Source organism: Neodiprion fabricii, chromosome 3, assembly GCF_021155785.1.
Source record: "Neodiprion fabricii isolate iyNeoFabr1 chromosome 3, iyNeoFabr1.1, whole genome shotgun sequence".
Taxonomy (NCBI): domain Eukaryota; kingdom Metazoa; phylum Arthropoda; class Insecta; order Hymenoptera; family Diprionidae; genus Neodiprion; species Neodiprion fabricii.
In genome coordinates, this window is record NC_060241.1 from 1,614,186 (window position 1) to 1,635,346 (window position 21,161).

Here is a 21,161-nt window from a genome sequence, read left to right on the forward strand (position 1 = left end):
AGTCTTGTATCGATTGCGACACGTTTTAAACTGCATTCCCAATCTCGCTTCAAACGCTCGTCTCCTCGTTACGGAAGACTAATTTTCGTTTGAGTAGATTTTAACGATTTCCTGTTTTCAAATGCAGATTTATCTTTGAAATTCAATTACGAGCTCGACAACAGAAGAGAATTCCTCCGACTTCTCGTATCTTAGCTTATGGCTCCTGATAAGTATGACATCATTTCTACTAAATAAAAATATTCTTAACATTAATAATAATAATAATAATAATAATGATAATAATAATAATTTATTTATTCATTTAACGTCATGTACGGTTGTGGTAAAAGTTGCGTACACGTCAAAAGCATACAGTTTTGCATGTAAAATAATACTATTTACTCTTCACGCAAGTCATATTAGAATATTGGTATTTTTGTGACGAATCGTGCCTCGCGTACAGTCGTCATTAACACGATTAAAAATTAACGATCCGGTCAGCCTCTGATATTATAAATCTTCGAAAAACTGCCAAGGATAAAAAATTCTCATCAACATCCGCACACGCGGGATAAAATTGCGTATAATATCAGTCACTCGAGTTCACAGTTTCACATTTAATTGTCGAATAATGGATTTTCTCGATAAATCCGGTCACTTCAACTCATCACTTTGTCTATCCAGGGGACGAATTTTTGTATATTCGTGTAAACGCCGGGCAAATGCTCCCTTCCGCATCCGATTCCCCACGATACAAGACCGATTAGAACGTGTCGTCCTTCAACCGACATCGTCAAAGGACCTCCGGAGTCTCCCTGCAGGTAAAAAATGAAACGAGGTTCCGTTTGTTTTTAAAATTCATTATTTCCCACTTTACCAGTCTCCTGCGATTTGTCATGTTCATAATTTTTACCTGACACGAGTCCCGGCCTCCCTCCTTGTAACCGGCGCACAAAAATACGTCATGGATCGTTTCTCTTCTTCCCGCGGCTCTGAACCACCTTTGGCATCTCTCGTTCGGAATAACCTGGTTGGAATGCAAAATTTCGTTCATTCGTTTTTTCGACAAAGTCATTTAGACCCTTTTAATTCCATCCTCGATAATTGATGTTCGAGGCTTTTTCAATGTTGGAAAAATCACCTCGACGTCGACTTCCTGGAGAACGGTGGGCGCCGAGCTCTGACCGTGTCTTGTTCGCCCCCAACCAGCAACGGTGGCGGTTCTGCCAGCGAGTTTGAGATTTCTGGCCGGCAGGCAAACCGGGACAATGTGTTGCTTGAAAGTGACGGTTCTAGAGAGTTTTACCAGGGCAACGTCGTTCCGAAAATCGGTTGGCGAGTACTGCGGATGAACCTGCGAATGTGGTCGAATTTTTTATTTAATTTGAAAATTGATCATCTATCGCCGTACGGAATTGAAATTATCTTGAGGAATGGTTAATTTTGATCAATCACCTCTTTTCTCTCTATGTTGTACTCTTCGTGAAGCAATCGTTCGCCCGTATCTCTCACGTCCCACTCGCCGAGACGAACTTTTAAATTGTTATTCGGAGAACTGCGGGTTGAAAAGAGAAGGATTTTTTAAATCTTAAATTAATTCTTTTTTTTACTCCTAAGATATTAATCTCTCAAACGATACTCACGTCGCCACGCAGTGAGCAGCTGTAACGACCCATTTGTTGTTCAGCAAAGCTCCACCGCAGGATAATTTTTTTGACAAAAAACCGGACTTTATTATGGCCGCCTAAACGTTGAACAATATCAGATATTTAGTTAAGTCTGTGCTGTAGCAGTTGATTCTAAATTTTTTCACTTATATACCTACTCGAAAATAGTGATAAGAATAATTAGCATGACGTGAGTTATTAAATTGCGCTGTGTTATAATGCTGAAGGAAATTTGAAAATGCTTGGATAAGAGAGCGACTCGATATGAAATTAAATATCACGAATGAAATTGTAATAAATAAATTGACCAACCAATCAATTGGTGGGAAATATATTTCTCACCTGCCAAGGGTGGCTACCAAAACTCGAACTGTGTCCACCGACGATTCGATTGCTCCTCGTGTACAATTCTCCGCAGCCTGAAAGAAGGGTAATACAAGTATTTTTAAATTGTTCACAGAACGATAGGTTGACAAGCGACAAGAACATCCCCCAAAGCTCACAATTTCATTCGTCGAGTCGTCGAGTCTTTTTAAATAGAAGAAATATCCATTCGCGTCACCGTGTCACGCAACACATGCCCAGGGTTTTGTAATCGAAACGTGAAAGCGAAATAGCGCAACTGAGTCGAGATTCGGTATGTTTTTAACATATCATTCGGAATTTGTTTACCCTGTTGCGTAACGCGGTGATTTTAAGATCCGAGAAGAAAAATAGAAAACAGTCGTATATGCAGCGTGCTGTGGAGAAAAGAAGCTTTTTAGAAAATTTTGGATCATTTTTCAAATTCGAAAAACAAAAAGTCTCTTCGTCATTTTTGCAATCTTCGTCAGTTGTGTTATTAACTGTAAAGAAGTAACGACGATTGTTCAATATTACTTTGAACCGCATCCTGCGGTAACTCGATTAAAAATTTTCCCGTTCATCGTCTCGTTCCAGCAGAAATTACCAATCTCGAAAGAAAAAGCCGTGCAGATTTTGCTAAATTATACGTGCAAATTTAGCCTTTTAGATTCCGCCCCTCTTCTTTCCATATTACAGAATAATAGATAGGTGTTTAAGTATGTGCTTTAATACGTGTAGACAGATGCGTGATTTCATCGTGCAGCCAACGTCGTTCCGTAATCAGTGCTGCGGTTGTTTATTTTTTCGTATCTTTTATCGGTATTGAAAGTCAAAAATTTTCTTCTCCACGTCTCTGTTTCTCTCTCTCTCTCTCTCTCTCTCTCTCTGTTAAATCCGTTGCAAATTATCGCAAAAACAAAAAAAAAAAAAAGAACAAAAAATGAACAAAAACTTTAAAAAATACAATCGTCCTGTTCCTCTATCGATCACAGCAGCAATAAATCGTCAAAAAAATCTTGAATCCAGTCCGGGTCTCGGTCCCTTCGTTTTTTTTTTTTTTTTCATTTTTTTTTTTTTATTTTACCCCGATAACCGTGCGAGTCAGCTGCGTCCACCGGATACTCGGCCTCGTCGGGAGGCGGATAAACCTCGTGGTAATCGTCGGACGGATAATCCACCGGCTGGTAGGACGGCGCCGTATTTTGGGGACGGCCGACGACGACGACGTCGTTCGGTCGGTCGTGCAGATCCCAGTGCTGCGTCGGGTAGCTTATTCCAGGCTTCGTCGCAACGACGTGGGGAATAATTCCGCCGACGCCCGACGAGGGGTAGTCGTAAGGCTTTTCACCACCGAATTGCGGATTCCCGTCGTGATGCTGCTGCACCGGCGGACGGTGCAGGTGGATAACGCTCGTGTAACTCGGCTTCGGACGACCCGACGATGCCGTCGACGGCCTCGTGTTATAGACGGCGACGTCGTCCTCGAGGTACGGTCGCTGGTGTCCGAGGTTTAACGTAAATGCTAGAATTTTTCGCTCGTCATTTCGTCTTTTTTAATTTTTTTACCCTCCCTTCACGTTTACTCTCTTTTTGACTAATTTTTTTTTTCAATCCCAGTTTCAAGTTATCTTTGCTTAACCCTGTCAGTCACACATTTTTCAACTCAATATTTTGGCCTGAATTTGGGTCTTTGGGGTCGTTGATCACCGATCCGAAGTCGGAATTTGATCATTTCTAAATGCAAGATGGCGCATCCAATATGGCGGATGTAAAATAGAACTATCCGCTTGTTACTCGAGGGTTTTTCGGGGTCAATGATAATTTTTAAATCCAAGATGGTGGATGTAAAATCTAAAATTTCGAGGTGGGACGCTGAGCATCCCACTGTGACTGAAAGCGTTAACGATCGATCGTAAAACTATACGTGCAATTGTGGGGCTTTAAACTTTGATGGTTGTGAAATTTAATCTCAACTATTTTTTTTTTTTTTTTACACACTTTGTTGTGATTAGTTTTTTTTTTTTTTTTTTGTCGGTAAAATTTATTCGCAAATGAATTCCGCACGAATCGTCTGGGGCAGATTTTTTTCCAGAGCTTATCAGTTTGCCGAAAACATCCGATAGGTACTCACTATCGTTTATATGATTAACAGCTGATAAACTTTTAATAATGATTCGGCAAGAAATTTTTTATCGTTATTCAAAATCTAACGTTTGACGATTTATAGGGGAATACATTTAAGAACAAAAAGAGCTGTTTTTCATCGGATTCGGAGAATGAACATGGTTTTGAGATTCAAAAAAAAAAAAAAAAATAAATAAATAAATGAACAATGTGTAAAATAATGTGATTTCTCTGTTGGCTGTTGAAATTCAGCATTGCAAAATGTTTTCACAAATCATAAGAAATTTTTTAATTAGGTGTGACGTGATCAGCTTCAGTGACACTTATAAAACCTTTGTTTTATCACTTTCGTTCTTGGTCTCACACTTTTTTTACACCTGACTGTGCTCGTCGTATACTCTTAACCGTATAGAACACTAGATTGTAAAGAAAAAATAGTTACACATACTATGTATTAGATTTTCGATAGAGTCGTTAAGAAATAATTGAATCTTGCAAACAAAGTGGAGTCTTTTTTTGAGTAAACAAAAAAAAAAAAAAAACGGAAAAAGATAATTGAAAACAATTTTCAATCAACACCATTTAAAATTTGAGTTGCATTTTTTTTTTTCGAGGAAGAAACTAATAATAACGGACAATACACAATTTCTTACGGCAATTGGATAGAACGACGAGATAACGAGTTGTGTGAAGCTATAAAAGAGTAGGAGTAGGATAATAATAATTGTCGTAGAATTGGGCAACGGCGTATATAAACCATAAATCGTCGGCTGGATGCCCCGAATGAGAGAAAATTGCGCTCGGCCTGGCAGAGTGACAAGTGTGGGTACAACGACAGTCACACGAGGATGATGAGAGAAACGTTGCGAAATTTTGCGGATGCGAAAACGACGATGCGTAGGTATTAAGGTAGAAACGCCGCGTCGTTCCGGCTGCAACGTTTACGTCTTCTCTCTTTTTCTCTCTTTTGTCGATTTTTTCTTTCATTCGTACAAAAGAAATAAACCAAGAAAAAAAAAACTCTTAGGCAACAACATTAGGACAGTGATTATGATTGTGATTATATTTGAGCGGCAAGCTACGCCTGAAGAAAATTATTTTTCCGTATAATTCGAATCGTCCTGTAATCTCGTATGGTTTTATCACGCTTGCTTATTTGTTTTTTAGTTTTTTAAACTTACTGGCGTTTTGCAAAAGACCGACGCTGGGCTGAGGATCCTTTTCCGGTATGTCGTCGTCGTCGACGCAGCAACTCCATATCAGACCGCCTGAGCAAAGATCGACGGGTCTTCCGCCCCCCAAAACGCAGCTTATGCTCAAACCGCAGTCAAATTTTGTACCCTTGTACTTGCATGTCTGCGGAATCACTGGAAAAAAAATGATAAAATTTCTCTAAAAATTTGAGTGCTTGATAGATCGTGATTTGAAGCTCTGAAAAATCGAAGGGAATTGTATTCTTACCAATCTCAACAGGGTACGACACGGAAAGACAAATAGTTTGCAACGTCGCGTTGTAGCAAATAAGAAGAACTTTGAAACATTTATCCTGAAAGTCTCGGTGAGCGAGTTCTCCGCATGTACGTAGGTAGGTATGCACCTACGTACCTTCTCAACTATCCGCGGTACATCGCGAGTATAATTCTGCGCTCTGTTTCCCATCCTAACTGACAATGAACAAGCTAAGCAAGCAAGCAAGCAAGGCAAGTGAGTAAAATAAGCGAACGAGTTTTGTTCATCGAGGATTTTTTTTCGCCCTTGTTATTCTTCCCTTATTATTCTTCCGCTACCTTTTGCTACTTCATTTGATGACGATGACACGGGCAAATACATGCATACACGTTTCTATGTGTATATGTATAATATGTGTGTGTGTGTCTGTGTGCGTGCGTATACATACAGCACGGATGTGATTACACATTTGTGTATTAGAGTATTAACCACTTTCGTTCCGAATCGGAGTTTCGTAAGTGAAATTTATAATGCGATGCTCTTATATGGATGCGTGTAAGTGTGCGCGTGTGTATGGGAGGCACTGTCCGAAGAACGTGAAAGTTCAACTGCAATGCCGACACGTCCACCTCTCGCTATGCCTCAATTTCTTCCGTCTCTGATATATTTATTATCTTTATTTTTGGCTATCCGGTATACATCGGTCGATTTTTATCACGCGCGTTGATTCATTTTAGAACGGTGAAATTTTTCGTTACATTATCCGATACATGTATATCTGCTGTAAAAGCAGCTCGGCAAATCTATGAAAAAAAAAAAAATAGTAGAAGAAAAAGAGAACCGAAGAAACAAGAGAACGACGTTAAAGTCTTAATGGTGTGAGAAATGACAGAATGAAGGATCTTGTACGGTTGGAGTAAAGATGAAAAGAATCCGTAAAGTAAGCAAGAATACATTCAGACCACTCAATCTTCGCGACGGAAGTAAATGGATGAGAATTTCCTGTCAACATTTGATCTCAGGCCGAGGAATGAGGGCACGGTCACAGTTCCGGAAGCGAAGGGCCTCGGGTGACTGAACTCACGGAAACCGTGCACGTCGTCGTCATCCGTGTCTCACAAAGAAGGTATCCCAGGTCGATCTTTCCGATTCGATTTCCTTTGCAGTATGTTAAAGTGGACTAAAAACTAAGCGACCCATATTTTTTCTTATCTGCCATTAAACACTTTAAGGGGGTGGAACCACCATTTAAAGTAAGGCACGTCAAGGGTCGATTTGCCAGATTCACCCACGAGAACGTAATATTTTTCAACCGATTCAACTGGAAAAGTTTTCTCAATTGAAAAAAGAAATGCCAAATCGCCCCTTGACGTGCCTTACTTTAAACGGTGGTTCCACCCCCTTAAAGTGTTTGATGACGGACAAAAAAAAAAAAAAAATAATACGAGTCTCTTAGGTTTCGGTCCGCTGCAACGTGTTGCAAAATGAGATGAAATCGGAGAGATCGACCCGGGACACCTTCCCTGTACCTACATACGTGAGTAATTATCTCGGAGTATCGTAATTTCGAAGTGGTAACCGTGTTCGTACTTCTCCCGAGCATGTCCATGATGCTGTTCTGAACGGTGGAGCTCTGGCCCCTGGGATCCTCGTACGAGGAGGTATAATTCCGCCGTTTCCTGAGGGCCTCGACGAGGAGAACGCCCTGTTCCTGACTGGTCAGCTTCCTGCGTCTTCCCTGACGCTCGGAAGACGTTGACATAGACGAGGTGTCCTTGCCAGCGGCGATCCTGAGCTCCTCGAGTATTTCGGCGGGGTCGACCTCCGGTCGAAGTTCCTGCAGCGACTGGCCTTGACCCGGATCGCCGTAATTTTTATCGGGAAAGTTGTCGGCCGGTCGACCGTTGCTCGTCCACGAGAAAGTGTTTGTGTTTTTGGCGTCGCCCCGCTCGACGATGTTCTTCAGGGTCGTTTCTATCGCTCGGTTTTCACGCACGAACTGCACCACGGCCGTCGGGCTCTTCTTAGCTGTTCTCAGTCGGTTCAGCAGATCCTCGCCGCTTCCGCTGCTCGCGTACCTTTCCATGTCGTAAAAATCGTGCCGATGCCCAACGACCGAAGCGAGCAGCGCCGTCGCCACGGCCGTGAAGAACAAACCGTTGATCATCCTGACCCACATATCTATCCCTATGTCCGTAATTCCTCGCTTCTTTTCGAATACCGGATTACCTATCTTTATTTTTTCCTCAGGCGCATCCGTGCTCCAGGTTCACCGTTTCCATGTTCAACCCTCGTTATCTTCTCAGTGTCTATTTTTTTCTCCCCCCGGTTCGTCGCCTTGTTTTCTTTCGAGTATCACCGCGTTACCGACTAGATCAGGATACTTGCCTCGGTTTTAAACGCGGTTTCGTTCAAACACGACCAACTGACGCCGTTGCACTCTCGGAATTTCACTTCACTGCGGTATGGTAACGAAGACCCGGTCATTGTGAGGAAAGTATTTCGGAACTGGACTCTGAGGACTCTGTTCTTCTTATCCTTCTTCCTTGTTACGTTTCCAATTTTTATCCACCACCCCGGAACCAATATCTCAATAAAAAAACAACGAAAATTAAAACAAACAGCGTACTTTTGGATCGCTCGAGTCCCAGTCGCTTCTTCGGCGAACTAGGCCGACTCCAAGACGCCTTTCGGGTCTTTGACGAAACGGCTTTCGCACGTGGACTGAACGACGCTGCTCCGATACCGCGAAGAGAAGTCGACGTTGGTCGCACTGTTGGGACTCCTCGTCTTTGCCGCCTGCTTTCACCGCACATTGCACCAGCTTTCCCGAACCTTTCGGCTGCGAATTTCCCCTCCTACTTCCCAAAATACAACTTCCGACTTCTGTCGCTTGCTGTCCAAAGTTTTACAAATATTTTTGCAAAAAAAAACAAAAAAAAAAAAAATTGTATTTTTTTCATTCACTTATAGGCTAATATTTAGCGATGAAATTTTTCCAATTAGGTTTACACGTACACATAGTTTTGGAAGGTTACCTCTTCGTTAGAAAAATTTCACCGATCACTCGGCGTGGAAAAATTCATTACAAGCGGTTTATTACCTGGTTCGAAAATCGCAGTGCGGAGAAAGAGAAAATTCGCCTCTGTATATGTATATCTGCATATAATACAGCCCGTGCGGCGACCTAAATTTTCATCGCCAATTTCACCGAAACGGTTTTCAATGCGCGCTGTATATCTATACACAGTAGCGGTTAATAGCGTTAATTATCCGAGTTTAACGCGGCTACGCCTAGGCGCCAGCTGGGAAACCTTCGTTGACAAGTCCCAAAAGTGAGAAATAAGAAAGGAAGAAATAAAGGAATGTAAGTATAACAAGAAAGGAAAGGAGGAAAGAAAGCGGCGTCGTTGCAGGTCGGTTACAATCAACGTTCGAACTTCTTCTCCTTTTCTTTATTTCACTTCTTTACTTTTTTTTTTTTTTTTCTTACTCTCGTTTAATCGTTTCATTTTAATCAACGGGCCAACGCGGCAGCATCATGCCAGAAGTTGATATCCGAAGCGAGAAACGACGGTGAAATTATACGTGAGAAATTGGCGAATTCCTCAGCATCTTTTTTATCGCCGTGTAACGATTTATACGTTTTTATTGCTGTTGCTGCTGCTGTTGTTGTTGTTGTTGTTGTTGGTGTCGTTGTCGTCGCAACTTTCATTCGCCAAGTGCAAAACTGCGCAAAACTCAGGCCTTGTAGTATCACAATGGTGTTTTGTCGCACGTGGCGGAGAAAGTGCAGCCGTGACAACTTTGTGGTATTATACCCTACGTGTGGCAGAAAAATCGTCAGAAAAAATTCGCGAAATCGTGTTGCAATTAAGTTGTTTTTTTTTCTTTTTTACCTCCTACTTTTCCCTCCTCTGATACCTGATGATCCTCTCTCTCTCTCTCTCTCTCTCTCCTGCCTGAATTTCTCCAATTATTGATAAAACCAGAGCGAACCAACCAACGATGATATTGTATACGGTAAAGAAATTTGCATTCGCGAAAGTGGCTATTGCGCAACAAGATCATATTAGAAAAAGGTGAGAGAAAGAAACTGCCGGTCAAAAATTCTGCCCTCGGGTAATGATTTGTCGTTTTTTGCGTGCTCCTCGAAAATTGCCATCTATAGATGAAAAATGATTTGACCATCGTGTAGAGTGGAAAATTCTACATCATCGAATTATGTAGATACTTGTATGTCGGAAATGGAGTCGGATGTTAAGAAAAAAGAAATTCTACGCATCGACGGCATTTCCGAAATTTTGGTGAAATAATTTATTTTTTCTTAATTTGCTAATCCGACTCCGTTCCCGACATACAAGTATCTACATAGTTCGATAATGTAGAATTTTCAGCTCTATACGATGGCCTAATCAGTTTTCAGTTATCGATAGCACTAATTGAGGAAAAATACAGCTCAAAAATGACTTCAGATTTGAGTTACTTGGGGTCGAAAATTCCTGCCTACAAAGATGCAGTCGCATCTAGAGTATTTTGAATTCAGACTTATTTCGACTCGACTACAACCAGGATAAATGTACTTGAAGCCGGTAAAACACGCCACCCAGTGTCGATGAAGCCTTTCTCTTTCACCCGGACATAACGCATCTCCGGTTCAGCGCTATTTTTACAATTAAAAAAGATGGAGGAGGAGGGGAAACCTCGAAGACGTACACTAACACCGACACATCGGCATACTCACGTCCAAGCTCGTCGAAGAATCTCATCTGCCCGTTTGAATTGGGCGACGATCCGATCGTGTTCGACGATATCGATGAGCCCTTGTCTCCTTCCGGCAAATCTGCGGGGAAAAAAATAGAATTGTAGATTGGTCATAAGGACCGGTAAACTTGAACTTCCGCTTGTGAAGATCGTAACACGCGATCGTTCGCCGATGGAACAAAAGTAACGAAAGTATATTTCTCTATGAGTTACCCGAACCGTAACGACATGTTAATTTCTCTCACGGATCCTTTCTCCTTCGTATTATTATAAACTCTGCACAAGAGATCCGGGAATAGATTTCTCACGCTGAATCGATACACTATCTCATTATTTTTCATCTTCTCGTATCTTCTCTTTTCTTCTCATTTCATTTTCTAACTCAATTCTGACGCTTATTCGTTCTTCGGTTTATGAACGACGAATCTTTGCATAAGAATTTAGTCGAAATTATCACTAGCAAAGGGGGGAGGGGGACTTACCGAAAATCGAAAGATATTTGTCGTTACTCCTGTAACTCGCGACATGAGACGACAAGGATAGGAGAATAAAAAAGCCGGGAGTGAGCCGCAAACTCATTGTTTCGTTTGTAATTCTTCCGGGCTTATTTACTAAATGCACTTCTGCGTTCAGTCCTTGATCATTGTTATTACTTTTTCTCGCACTCTCAATGAATTTTTTTGTTTTTTTTCACTGTTATTGTTATTTTACTCAATCACAAACAATACAATTTTTAAAATTTTCCGTTACGTTTAATTTTTTTTCCAAACGAAAAATTTGAATCTCGTTTGGTCATTTGGCTTAAGACATTTTTCGTTGTAAATTTTTTTTTAAAATCAACTCAACACAGATCAGTCAATATTCCATCGACGCATTTTCAATTTATCTGGGAATATTGTTTGTCTCGCGTTTGATAGAACGTTGAAATTTTCACGAAATCCTCGAATCTTGTCATGATTTTCGGTAGTGAAATGGTTGAAAATAATTTTACGGTAATAAAACTTGTCCCGATAACGTTCACTTCGGACACCGTGTATAACGCGTAAACAGGCTGGGATAAAAAACCACACGCATGAAATCAAAGTACGTACGAGTAAGACTTGTTCGGTACAGTCCGGTGTAAAATTAGGACACGAAACCAGGCCACGGAAACAAGTGGAACGCCTTTTAATGTCCGTAGTATTTGACTCGACGGTCTATGTCGAGTCGCGTCGCGTTATTAGTGAAAGTTAAGGAGAGTAACAGAGGTGACAAAAACTTTCGAGTTTGGCTGTACGCGATGTCAAAGACGAGAATAATGTCTTATCATTTTTTCACAGGCGGTTCGTTTTACAAGCCTCGTTCACCGTTACCGAGAAATTCCTCATTCGTACAATCTTGCGGAGCTATAAGTTTTCAATTATAATTCAAGCATCTCCTTGTCCGCGTTTTTTTTACCTCCGCAAAAAAAAAAAAAAAAAAAAGAAAAAGTTATCCCTATACTCCACGATTAGTTTGGGCTTCGGTCGTTGCACCAAACTGCAAGCTCCAGCCGTTCCTGAGAGTACTCGACGCAGCTTTACGCTCTCTTAACGTCGGCAAACTAGAGCTGCACGCAGCTGCATCATATATCGCATTTCAATGGTGACCAGAAACCAGGGAAGTACTTGGGGAGAAAATATTAAAAGACAGAAAAGTAGAATGAGACAAAAAGGTAAATTAATAAATAAACAAATAACGGACGTAGCAGAACAGAAAGAAAACACCGATCAACCGGTATATTTTCTCTTCTTAGGGCGACACTTTGATTTATTTTATTTACGTATCAGGTTTTTCATCTCTTATTCACACCGACGCATCGGGAATTCGATCGGCGCGTTGCTGCTGCACGCACGGATAAACCAATAGCCGGGACCACGGTCTATGCACTAAAAAGGCCAAGGGCGCTTTCACCGACGATATTACAACGATCAGCTGATACGGCTCCGTGTAATCCAAGCTCCTATCGTGCGTTAGAAACGGAAACGCGGACGGGACCGAACTTTTATGATTATTGTTTGTACTCTTCTTCCTTTTTTCCCGCCTCGATCGTTTAATTATTCTTCACGGTTTTACAACCTAGCTCTCTTGAACCATAGTCGAGGTTCCATAACTTGTTGCACGTAACTCGTATATTTTATTCATATCGCTTTTACTCTCCGTGTCTATGCGCAGAATTTTAACAAAAACCAACGAACCGACGATTTTTTATTATTGCTTTTGAGTCAGCCACTGAACGGGAATGTTTAATTTCATTCTTTAGGATTCGGTGTCTGTCACGATGTTACCGTAATCGATGCACTGTAGCGATAAATGATAAATATTTCAAACATTCACTCGACGAACTTTAGGAACTGAGAATAATCACCAGGAATATTTCTTATGCCGGGTAATTATATTCAATATGCGAATTGGCTTCTTGTTCACTTTTTAATCGTGTCTCAAGCTTGACGATTGAATATTGCTGAGAGTAGACCGCCGGAATATATCAACGTCTTATTAGAGATGGAATATTTGATGAGGATGTTGAGTCCCGCTGTCCGTGGCTGACTACTGATCGGCGGCAGAAATCACGAGGCGCCGAGTAAGCGTCGAATGGTCACAGCATCCGACACTCTCCTCTCTCCACACTCTCTCCATGGACCTTGATCCTGCCCCTGCAGTCTCCGTGCTCTTACTTCCTCGATGGCTACAGCCGCATGTATGTACAATCACCTAGCAAGCGTACAAAAACCGTGTCTCTTCGTTCTCCTACCATGTATAACTACAACTACGTATTAAAATTTCGGTTTTTAATCGTGCCATTGATTTTGTTACATCAGAAAGATTTTGCCGTTTCGTATACCGATGCATCGAAATTTTTATCCGCAATATCGGTTGGAATAGACTATAGAATATGCTGCGATTCTAGTGCCGATTGCATTGTCCGAGTTCTCGACTACTCCAAATACTTTTGCACCAGTTCTCTAAAACGATTTTCTTGTCTCGATCCAGACAATTCTTTTCCGCGCTTTTACCGCCGCGCAAAAACTCTGTTTCGTGTTTCTGCTATCAGAAGTATTAGAGTGCATCTAAAATTTCTACCCAATATCAACTAAGGATAATAGATGCTCGGATGGATTATTCATTCCGATGATCGAAAGGATTCTGCAAATATTGAAACAGTCAATGGTGTACCGACCTGGTACTTTGTCGCGTTCCCTAAGTATTATAATGACATGCCGTTGTTGCGGCAAATATACCAAAACCGTAATAACCTTTCCATTTATTTTTTTTTCACTTATGAAACTTTGCGTTTATTTCTTACAAACGATTGTGACGATATGCAAATATACGTAATACGATTTGCCCGAGTTGCCGTTTAAATACGGTAGATTGAATAACAAATCCTCATTATCTCTCGAATTGTTAACCAAGTTCATCATTTCTCTGGGATAACTCCAGCCAGAATGAAGTTCGTTGCCATGCTATTGCTCGCTTATGCATTTGACGGGATCTTAGCGAGACTTAACATTGTCACACGCAATGAGGATGCTGCGGTATCATCCGCTGTTGTTAGGGCTTCCTTATAATATCTGATTTAGTCTTGCTGCCTGTGAAACGCAATCTCTACATTTGATCACCTTGCAGATGAATGTCGTTGACGTATGCTTCGGAGCTCCAGGAGATTGGTCGGACATTCTGTTTTCGGAAAATATGCCGATTCATGGATACAGACGAACTCACAACAGTCTGAAACACGGCATATTCACTGTAACCCGAAACGACTTTGACGTTATCCCAACTGAAACGTCCGCGGAACTTTTATTGAGACACCATGATCATTACATCAAAACACTTGGAAAGCCAAACGCTGTTGTGATGCACGTTGATCGAGTTGACGACCTTGAACCGATAATGGCAAACTTGAAGTACTCTACTTGGAGAACGTGGAGAACCAGGACACGCTACCTTCTTATTGTACCAAGTATTTCAACAATGTATTCCAACCCTGTTACACTGCACTTTGTGCTCAATCCATTTTACTTGCACTGCGTGGTTCAGCCTATTTTATTCTCTGCTACATATTTATGTATATACTGATACTATTCATAGAGACAATATGTAACGTGGCTGATTGCAACAGAATGTTCAAAGTCATTTGGAATTACTGGATTCTCAATGCCGTGATACTGTGTTCGTCGAACGACACCGAGGACTTTGTGAAATCGGACAGAGTCAAGTTATACACTTATAACCCGTATTCGCCGGACCACTCGCAACGGTGGGAAACGGTTCTTCAAGAAACTATCGAAGTCCCTATAGAACCGGATAATTTTAACCACTCCTGGCACGTATTCAGGAAAGATTTCACCGAGATCCAATCTCTGGCAGACTGCGAGGTCTTGTTTTTTGACAAAACCCTAAACATGGATGGATACTTGATCCCGATCAGTATGTTTCTAATTCGACCTAAGATACTTTTGGACCCATACAAACCCGGAATCGGAAAATGGATCGGACCGGATGGTTTGCTGCTTCGTACACTTGCCACAAAATTAAAATTCAACGTAGCCGAGGTACGTTCCATGCAAAGTGCCAGAGATGCAGCACTTGAAATCGTCACTAAAGTACCCAACAAATGAAATGCGACCATCAAAAGTATTCACGTGGTATCTTCACAGGTCTTCAACGGAGAACCCGATCTTTATGGATAACTACTTGCAAACCGTTCGTACACCGGTGAATTGAAACTCACGTTTTACGGGCTGTCCAACATCGTGACCGACGGTCATCTCATGGGGGATTTACCTGGTCTGGAAATGACCTATCCCCACTCATCGACCGGAGTGTGCTTTGCGTCTCGTGTGGCCGGCTTGTACCCGCAATGGACGAATATTTTCGTCGCTCAAAATATATGGATTGGACTTGGGCTCGGCACGATACTGATAACCGTCATTCTCTATCTGCGCGATAAGTCGCAGGGTCTGATACCTGCTCTTCTCAACGCCGAACGATTTATTCTTGGTAACTCAATAATTCGATTACCAGAGTCCATTGAGTACCGATTAATTTTTGGATCGATTTTTCTCGCGTTTATCGTTATCGATGGAATCTTCAGAGGTAAACGTCACACATGCAACTCGCTTACACACTTATCCAGACTCCTTCGATCTTTCACAATTCTATAGTAGGATCTCTGGAATTGTGTTTTCAGGTCGTTTTATATCAATCCTAGCAATCGCACGACGACTTCCGAATTTAGACACCCTCGAGCAGGTCAAGGCACAAGGAGTGGAAATCTACGGTTACGGGCCTCTTGTGGATTTGATTGACGATCCTGTCTTGAAGAAGGGTTATCACGACCTCCGCCCGGAACGTTGCCTCGCTAGGATCGAACAAGACGGTCAACAGAGAGCCTGCCTCGCTCAATGTTTAACGTTACCAGCTCTTACGGCAGATTTTAATATGGCAATCCACAAAGCTTCGACCGTCATCGGAAAAAACTATGCAGTGCAAGTTCTCAATTTTATTCCAATTAATTTTTCAAGATATCAAAGAGACACCGTAAAAATTAACCAGTTACTGGCGATCGTGTCGTTTTTAATTTCAACACGATTGCAGGTACATTTCAACACTGAATTGGCCAATGACAGACCGTTGGAACTTTGATATACAAAAACTGGTCGAGGCCGGAGTCATTAACAAATGGCGTGAGGACCTTGGCCGAGATATGGAACTGAAATCATGGAGAACGAAACGGGCGGCGGAACAGCCGTACTTCAGACCAGTTGAGCTTGACAGCTTGTTTAGTGCTTTCGTCATATTGGTCTTGGGACTCCTAATTGCTCTGATCTCTTTTGCGTGGGAGATGAGAGGCCGACGTCGGTACGTCCCATGAATTATCTCACACATCATATTTTGTAACGGTGCAGATATTTGCGCTACGTAATTGTGCGCGATTTGTACCGGTGCAAGTTCATCCTACGAGTTCACTTTCTTGATAGGGTAACTGGAGAGGAAAAAAAAGCGTATACACAGAAGAGATCGACTGACAGGAATACGAAACAAAACGTCGATCAAGCAACAGTGAATTTTCACTGACGTGAGAAATCATTTGCTATTGCCATTTTTATTGTATTTCAGATAGCACCTCATCACTGTAATGGACAGTTGCAATATGTTTTCGAGATCGCTCACGAAATGAGAATACATAATGTGATGTTTTATCATCGCTATCCGCAGAATATCACTATGCTTTACGTAAACTTTTTGTATCGTGCACTGAACAACTTTACGGCTATTAAAGTGTAATATTTAGTTTGGAACACATAAATTTAGAAAATCTTGTTTTTTTCCTTTGGTTCTCTTATAATTATTTTGAAATCGCGATTCAGTAATTGCTTGAAGTTTTGGGACTAATAAATAACTCTAGGCAAATAATGATGAACTTTTGTTTATATCACTGAAATCGGAGGGCAATTATTTGATCATTTGTCATCCCCCTGAGAAAATGACCTAATCAAATTGTCAGTAATATGGTTCATACTCTCGAGTTTCCGAAGTACAATTATCTTACACAGGCTGATATATTTAATTCACTTTATTGTTAGTTTACCCTATAATTTATCGCTTACGAAACTCGGCGCGTGTTTCATGTATGAATGTTTGATAATCTGCAAATATTCACAGCACGATTTGTCGAGCGTTTATTCGCGACCACAGTTTTTTGTATCGAAACATGCTACACTTTGTTTCATACGTGCAAACAAAATGCAGCTCGATGCGATATTTCTTCTCGCCACATTACCCGGGCTCTTGACGACAGCAAAGATTCTCTCACGAGACGCGGAAGTCGATTCATGGTCCACCGCTGTTAGAACTTCTGTCGACTACCTTCAATTCAATCTCGTTTTCCGTTCAACGTAACACTACATACGCAAACGTTCCAGGTCAATATCATCGATGTATGCTTCGCGACGTCAGAGACTCAAACAAGTATTTTGCTATCGGAAAATCTACCAATTGAGATATATCGTCAAGTTTGCGAGAGCTTCAAATACAGCGTCTTTACTGTAAGAAGGAAAGACCGCGGCTTTGTTCGACTCGAATCGCTGGCGGAAATTATACTCAAACACTACGATCATTATCTAAAAACACAAGGAAAGCCGAACGCAGTTGTGATGTACGTAGAGCGGATGGATGATCTCGAATCAATATTGAACAACATGAAGTTCTCCGCGTGGAGAACTTGGAAGAACAGGATACGTTACCTCATCATTGTGCCAAGTATTTGAAATATGCGTTTATGTAATTACTATTTTGTGGTTTTCATGCTTCATTAATTATTATTGAATCAGACGATTCTAATCGTTATAATCCACGGATGTGTGCTTCTTTTCTGAAACAAATGATTTTGTAACGCGTCATTCACAGGGACCTTGTGCAACGCGGAAAACGCTGATCAAATGTTCAGAGTTATTTGGAGCTACTGGATCCTTAACGCGATAATACTTTGCTCCTCCGATCATACTAAAGATTTGACCAAAAACGAATTGTACACTTACAATCCGTACTCATCGGATCACTCGCAACTGTGGAAAACGGTTATTCAAGAAACTGTTCAAGTTTTTACACAGCCAAAAAATTTCAGTCACTCCTGGCACGTCTTCAGGGAAGACTTAATCGACATCAAGTCTCCGAAAGACTGCGATAGCTTGTTTTTCGACAAAACTCTGAACCTCGACAATTACCTTTTACCAATAAACATGTTCGTGATTCGTCCTGACCTATACGTCGATCAGAAGAAATCTGGCGTAGAGAAATATACGGGGCTGCATGGTTTGACTCTTCAGACACTCGCGAAAAAGTTGAGATTCAACGTGGATGAGGTAATTTTTGTACTTGAAATTTCCCGAGCCAGCACGATAGCAGTAGATTGAAATGGATCTTTGATTTACCTTTCAAGACTTGCAACGACGACATTGACACGCACGGACAATTAATTCAAAACGGCTCGTACACCGGGGAATTGAAAAATGCGTTTTACGGACTGTCGAACATACTAACCGGCACTCATCTGATGGCGGATTTCCCTGGTCTGGAAGTGACCTATCCTTTCATAACGAGTGGAGCGTGTCTTGCAACTCGTTTGGGTGACCCATACCCCCTGTGGACAAACATTTTTGTCGCTAAAGAGATATGGATCGGACTTGGGCTCATCACGCTACTCGTGACGGTCGTTCTCTACCTGCGTAACAAATCGCTGGGTATGATAGCTGCGTTTCTGGACGCGGAGCGATTTGTTGTTGGTAATTCAATAATCCGATTGCCAAAGTCTATCAAATACAGATTCGTTTTTGGATCGATATTTCTCGCCTTCGTGGTTCTCGACGGAATCTTCAAGGGTAAATATCAGACTTTACGAAGCTTTGTTAGAGTTGTATTTGGGAATAATCGACTGTTTGAAGCATCATGAGGATTTTATTTCTGAAAATTATAGGATTTATCATGTTGTGTTATAGGTCGTTTCGTATCAACTTTGGCAAGCGATCGCCGATATCCAACTCTAGATACTCTCGAGCAGGTCAAGGAGCAGGAGGTTCATCTCTACGGTTACGGGACTTTGATAAATTGGATCGACGATCCCGTTTTGAAAAGACGTTTCCACGGCATCGTTTCCGAAAAGTGTCTTGAAATGATAGCACTTGATGGTAAACAGCGAGCCTGTTTAGGTCATTGCTTGACATTACCATTAGTGATGCCTAACTCCTCGATGAAGATTCACACAGCTGTAATTCCGATCATAGAAAATTACGCAGTGTAAGCATCTAATTTTGTTGCAGTTATAACTTGAACAGATATGGAAAAACTGCGGTATCAAAACGTATTAATCGCTAAATACCGCATTACTTTTGTTTCATACTGATTGAAGCTTCATCTCGACGCTAAATTGGCCCATGATGGACCGTTGGAACTTTGAAATTCAGAAACTGGCCGAGGCTGGTTTCATGAAGAAATGGCATTCAGACGTTTTATTGGAAATAGAAATAAAATCATGGAAAACGAAGAGGGCGGCTGATCAGCAGTACTCCAAAACAATCCAGTTTGACAGTTTGCTCTCAGCTTTCATAATATTACTTTTTGGCCTTGTGACTGCTCTCCTCACTTTCGTCTGGGAGATACGAGAACGAGGAAGATGAAGTGACCGTAGAGTTTCAGCAGCTGATATTATATAACAATAAATACTCGCAGGGAAGTTTAAAAATTTCTGACACACTCTAAAGTTTCATTTAGAATTGGGCTGTATAAATATAAATTTGTTTGGTGAATAATATTGTATTTTGACCGTATGTTGTAGATTTTGTATCGGATAGCTTACTGTAAGTCAAATTTTTCACAGTATCGATGGCTCGATGCTTTATTTTTGCGGTAATGGGAAATGAATATTAATACATAAACTTAGTTTTCTTAGATTCTTAGAGCTATCCCATCTTTCTCAATACTTCTTACAGGAAATTCATTCAGTAAATAGTTATTGTACATACATAACATCATATAATCTGATTTCAATAAAAAGATGTAGCAAGACATCAACTTTTCTCTCGTATTTTCTTCGTATTCTCTGAGCTGTTGATTCTACGGTACTCTTAGAAGTCTGTTTTTGTCTCCTTAGGGTTCAATCAGTGTAATAAGATTTCTTCATACCGAGTCTAATTGTGAGTAGAAAAATTCGTTACATTGAAATCGTAGAAAAAACGTGATGCGAACCCCTTCGAATTTTCCCAGTCACAATTTGGCTCATCTCGAATAATGCTAGAATCAATTGTTTGTCACCCCATGTCGACGTTATTTCTCGAGAGAAAATATTAATCGGAATATTAATTGGCTGCCAGTAGCGGACGAAGCGCTGCAGACGAGAAACGAAAATCTTCGTCGATCTTTCGTACTTCGAACATTTTCAACCACTCTCACAAAAAAAAAAAAATAATTCTAAAAACTTCCAATTTGTAGCATCGAGCATGGAGTCGTGGTTTTTTTCTCGTTTATTCAAGGTTAATAATACAATACACACTTCTAACGTATGTTTGAACGATCGTTTTTTTCAATTGAGTATTTACTCGTGATTACATGTCGTTTGTTTAAACGTTGAGTCCACGTTCGGCTAAATCTTACTTTTATTACGTCCTCGCGGTCAATTTCCTGGCTGATCCGTTACCTTGTTGGGTCGACATGCTAGTCACTTGGGTAATTATTGTATCTGGTGTTACAAACCTCGCCTGTCACATAGATTTATTCTTCTCTCATAAATTGGTTGCTTTCTTGCGGGCATGAAGTGATCGCTATTCCTGGAAGAATGCAAAATTCAACTTGTGGTTATTATACCAGCGATGTCGTAGAACAAACATCGCGTTATTCATTCTTACCCTCGTGAAATATCATAATTACGCTGTCAAACGGTGCTGTTGATACTCTCGAGTTTACGAAGTACATTTATATTACACAGGCCGATATACTTCTATCCCTTTATTATCAGTTTACTTTATACTTCATCGTTTACGAAACTCGGCTCGTGTTTCGTGTATGAATGTTTCATAATCTGCAAATATGCATAGCACGATTCCGGGAGTGTTTATTCGCGATCAACGTTTTTTGTACCTAAAAATGCCTCATTTAGGTTTATACCTGCAGATAAAATGCAGCTCGGTGCGATATTTCTACTGGCCGCATTACCCGGGCTCTTGACGACAGCAAAGATTCTCTCACGAGACGAGGAAGCCGATTCATGGTCCACCGCTGTTAGAACTTCTGTCGACTACCTTCAATTCAATC

General features: G+C 41.0%; 3 protein-coding genes across 12 annotated transcripts in view; 2 read left to right on the top strand and 1 right to left on the bottom strand.

The window, feature by feature from the left end:
* The window catches only part of LOC124177662, a 67,244-nt gene extending 50,409 nt beyond the window's left edge, over window positions 1-16,835 (top strand). For 3 of the 8 annotated variants that reach the window (XM_046560287.1, XM_046560290.1, XM_046560289.1), the window contains 5 exons: window positions 13,980-14,908; window positions 15,014-15,452; window positions 15,547-15,844; window positions 15,954-16,217; window positions 16,337-16,829. In XM_046560287.1, coding sequence (XP_046416243.1) covers window positions 15,128-15,452; window positions 15,547-15,844; window positions 15,954-16,217; window positions 16,337-16,433 — 984 coding nt within the window. In that variant the 5' untranslated portion in view covers window positions 13,980-14,908; window positions 15,014-15,127 and the 3' untranslated portion in view covers window positions 16,434-16,829. Of the gene's footprint in view, window positions 1-5,478; window positions 5,704-11,883; window positions 13,051-13,979; window positions 14,909-15,013; window positions 15,453-15,523; window positions 15,849-15,953; window positions 16,218-16,336 lie in introns of those variants that run through there. The other 5 variants (XM_046560294.1, XM_046560293.1, XM_046560288.1 and 2 more) reach the window with 5 other exon arrangements.
* Window positions 283-11,869, bottom strand: LOC124177657 (serine proteinase stubble-like). Of its 3 annotated transcripts, XM_046560278.1 has the most exons (9): window positions 10,814-11,869; window positions 10,312-10,410; window positions 5,300-5,485; window positions 1,992-2,068; window positions 1,626-1,726; window positions 1,438-1,537; window positions 1,124-1,336; window positions 896-1,009; window positions 287-797 (listed from the first exon to the last, which is right to left on the bottom strand). In XM_046560278.1, exons 1-9 carry the CDS (start codon window positions 10,908-10,910, stop codon window positions 642-644), a joined length of 1,143 nt encoding a protein of 380 aa, XP_046416234.1. In that variant the 5' UTR covers window positions 10,911-11,869; the 3' UTR covers window positions 287-641. The 3 variants fall into 3 exon arrangements, with proteins under 3 accessions (XP_046416231.1, XP_046416234.1, XP_046416233.1); XM_046560275.1 differs by lacking the exons at window positions 10,312-10,410; window positions 10,814-11,869 and adding an exon at window positions 7,158-8,334 and having other exon boundaries at window positions 283-797; XM_046560277.1 differs by lacking the exons at window positions 287-797; window positions 896-1,009; window positions 1,124-1,336; ... (3 more) ...; window positions 10,312-10,410; window positions 10,814-11,869 and adding exons at window positions 3,042-3,516; window positions 7,158-8,337.
* Window positions 16,836-17,293: 458 nt separating the features above from the next.
* Window positions 17,294-19,955, top strand: LOC124177656. The gene is made up of 5 exons (XM_046560274.1): window positions 17,294-17,618; window positions 17,766-18,220; window positions 18,298-18,736; window positions 18,854-19,151; window positions 19,264-19,955. Exons 1-5 carry the CDS (start codon window positions 17,513-17,515, stop codon window positions 19,529-19,531), a joined length of 1,566 nt encoding a protein of 521 aa, XP_046416230.1. The 5' UTR covers window positions 17,294-17,512; the 3' UTR covers window positions 19,532-19,955.
* The last annotated feature ends 1,206 nt before the right edge of the window (window positions 19,956-21,161 follow it).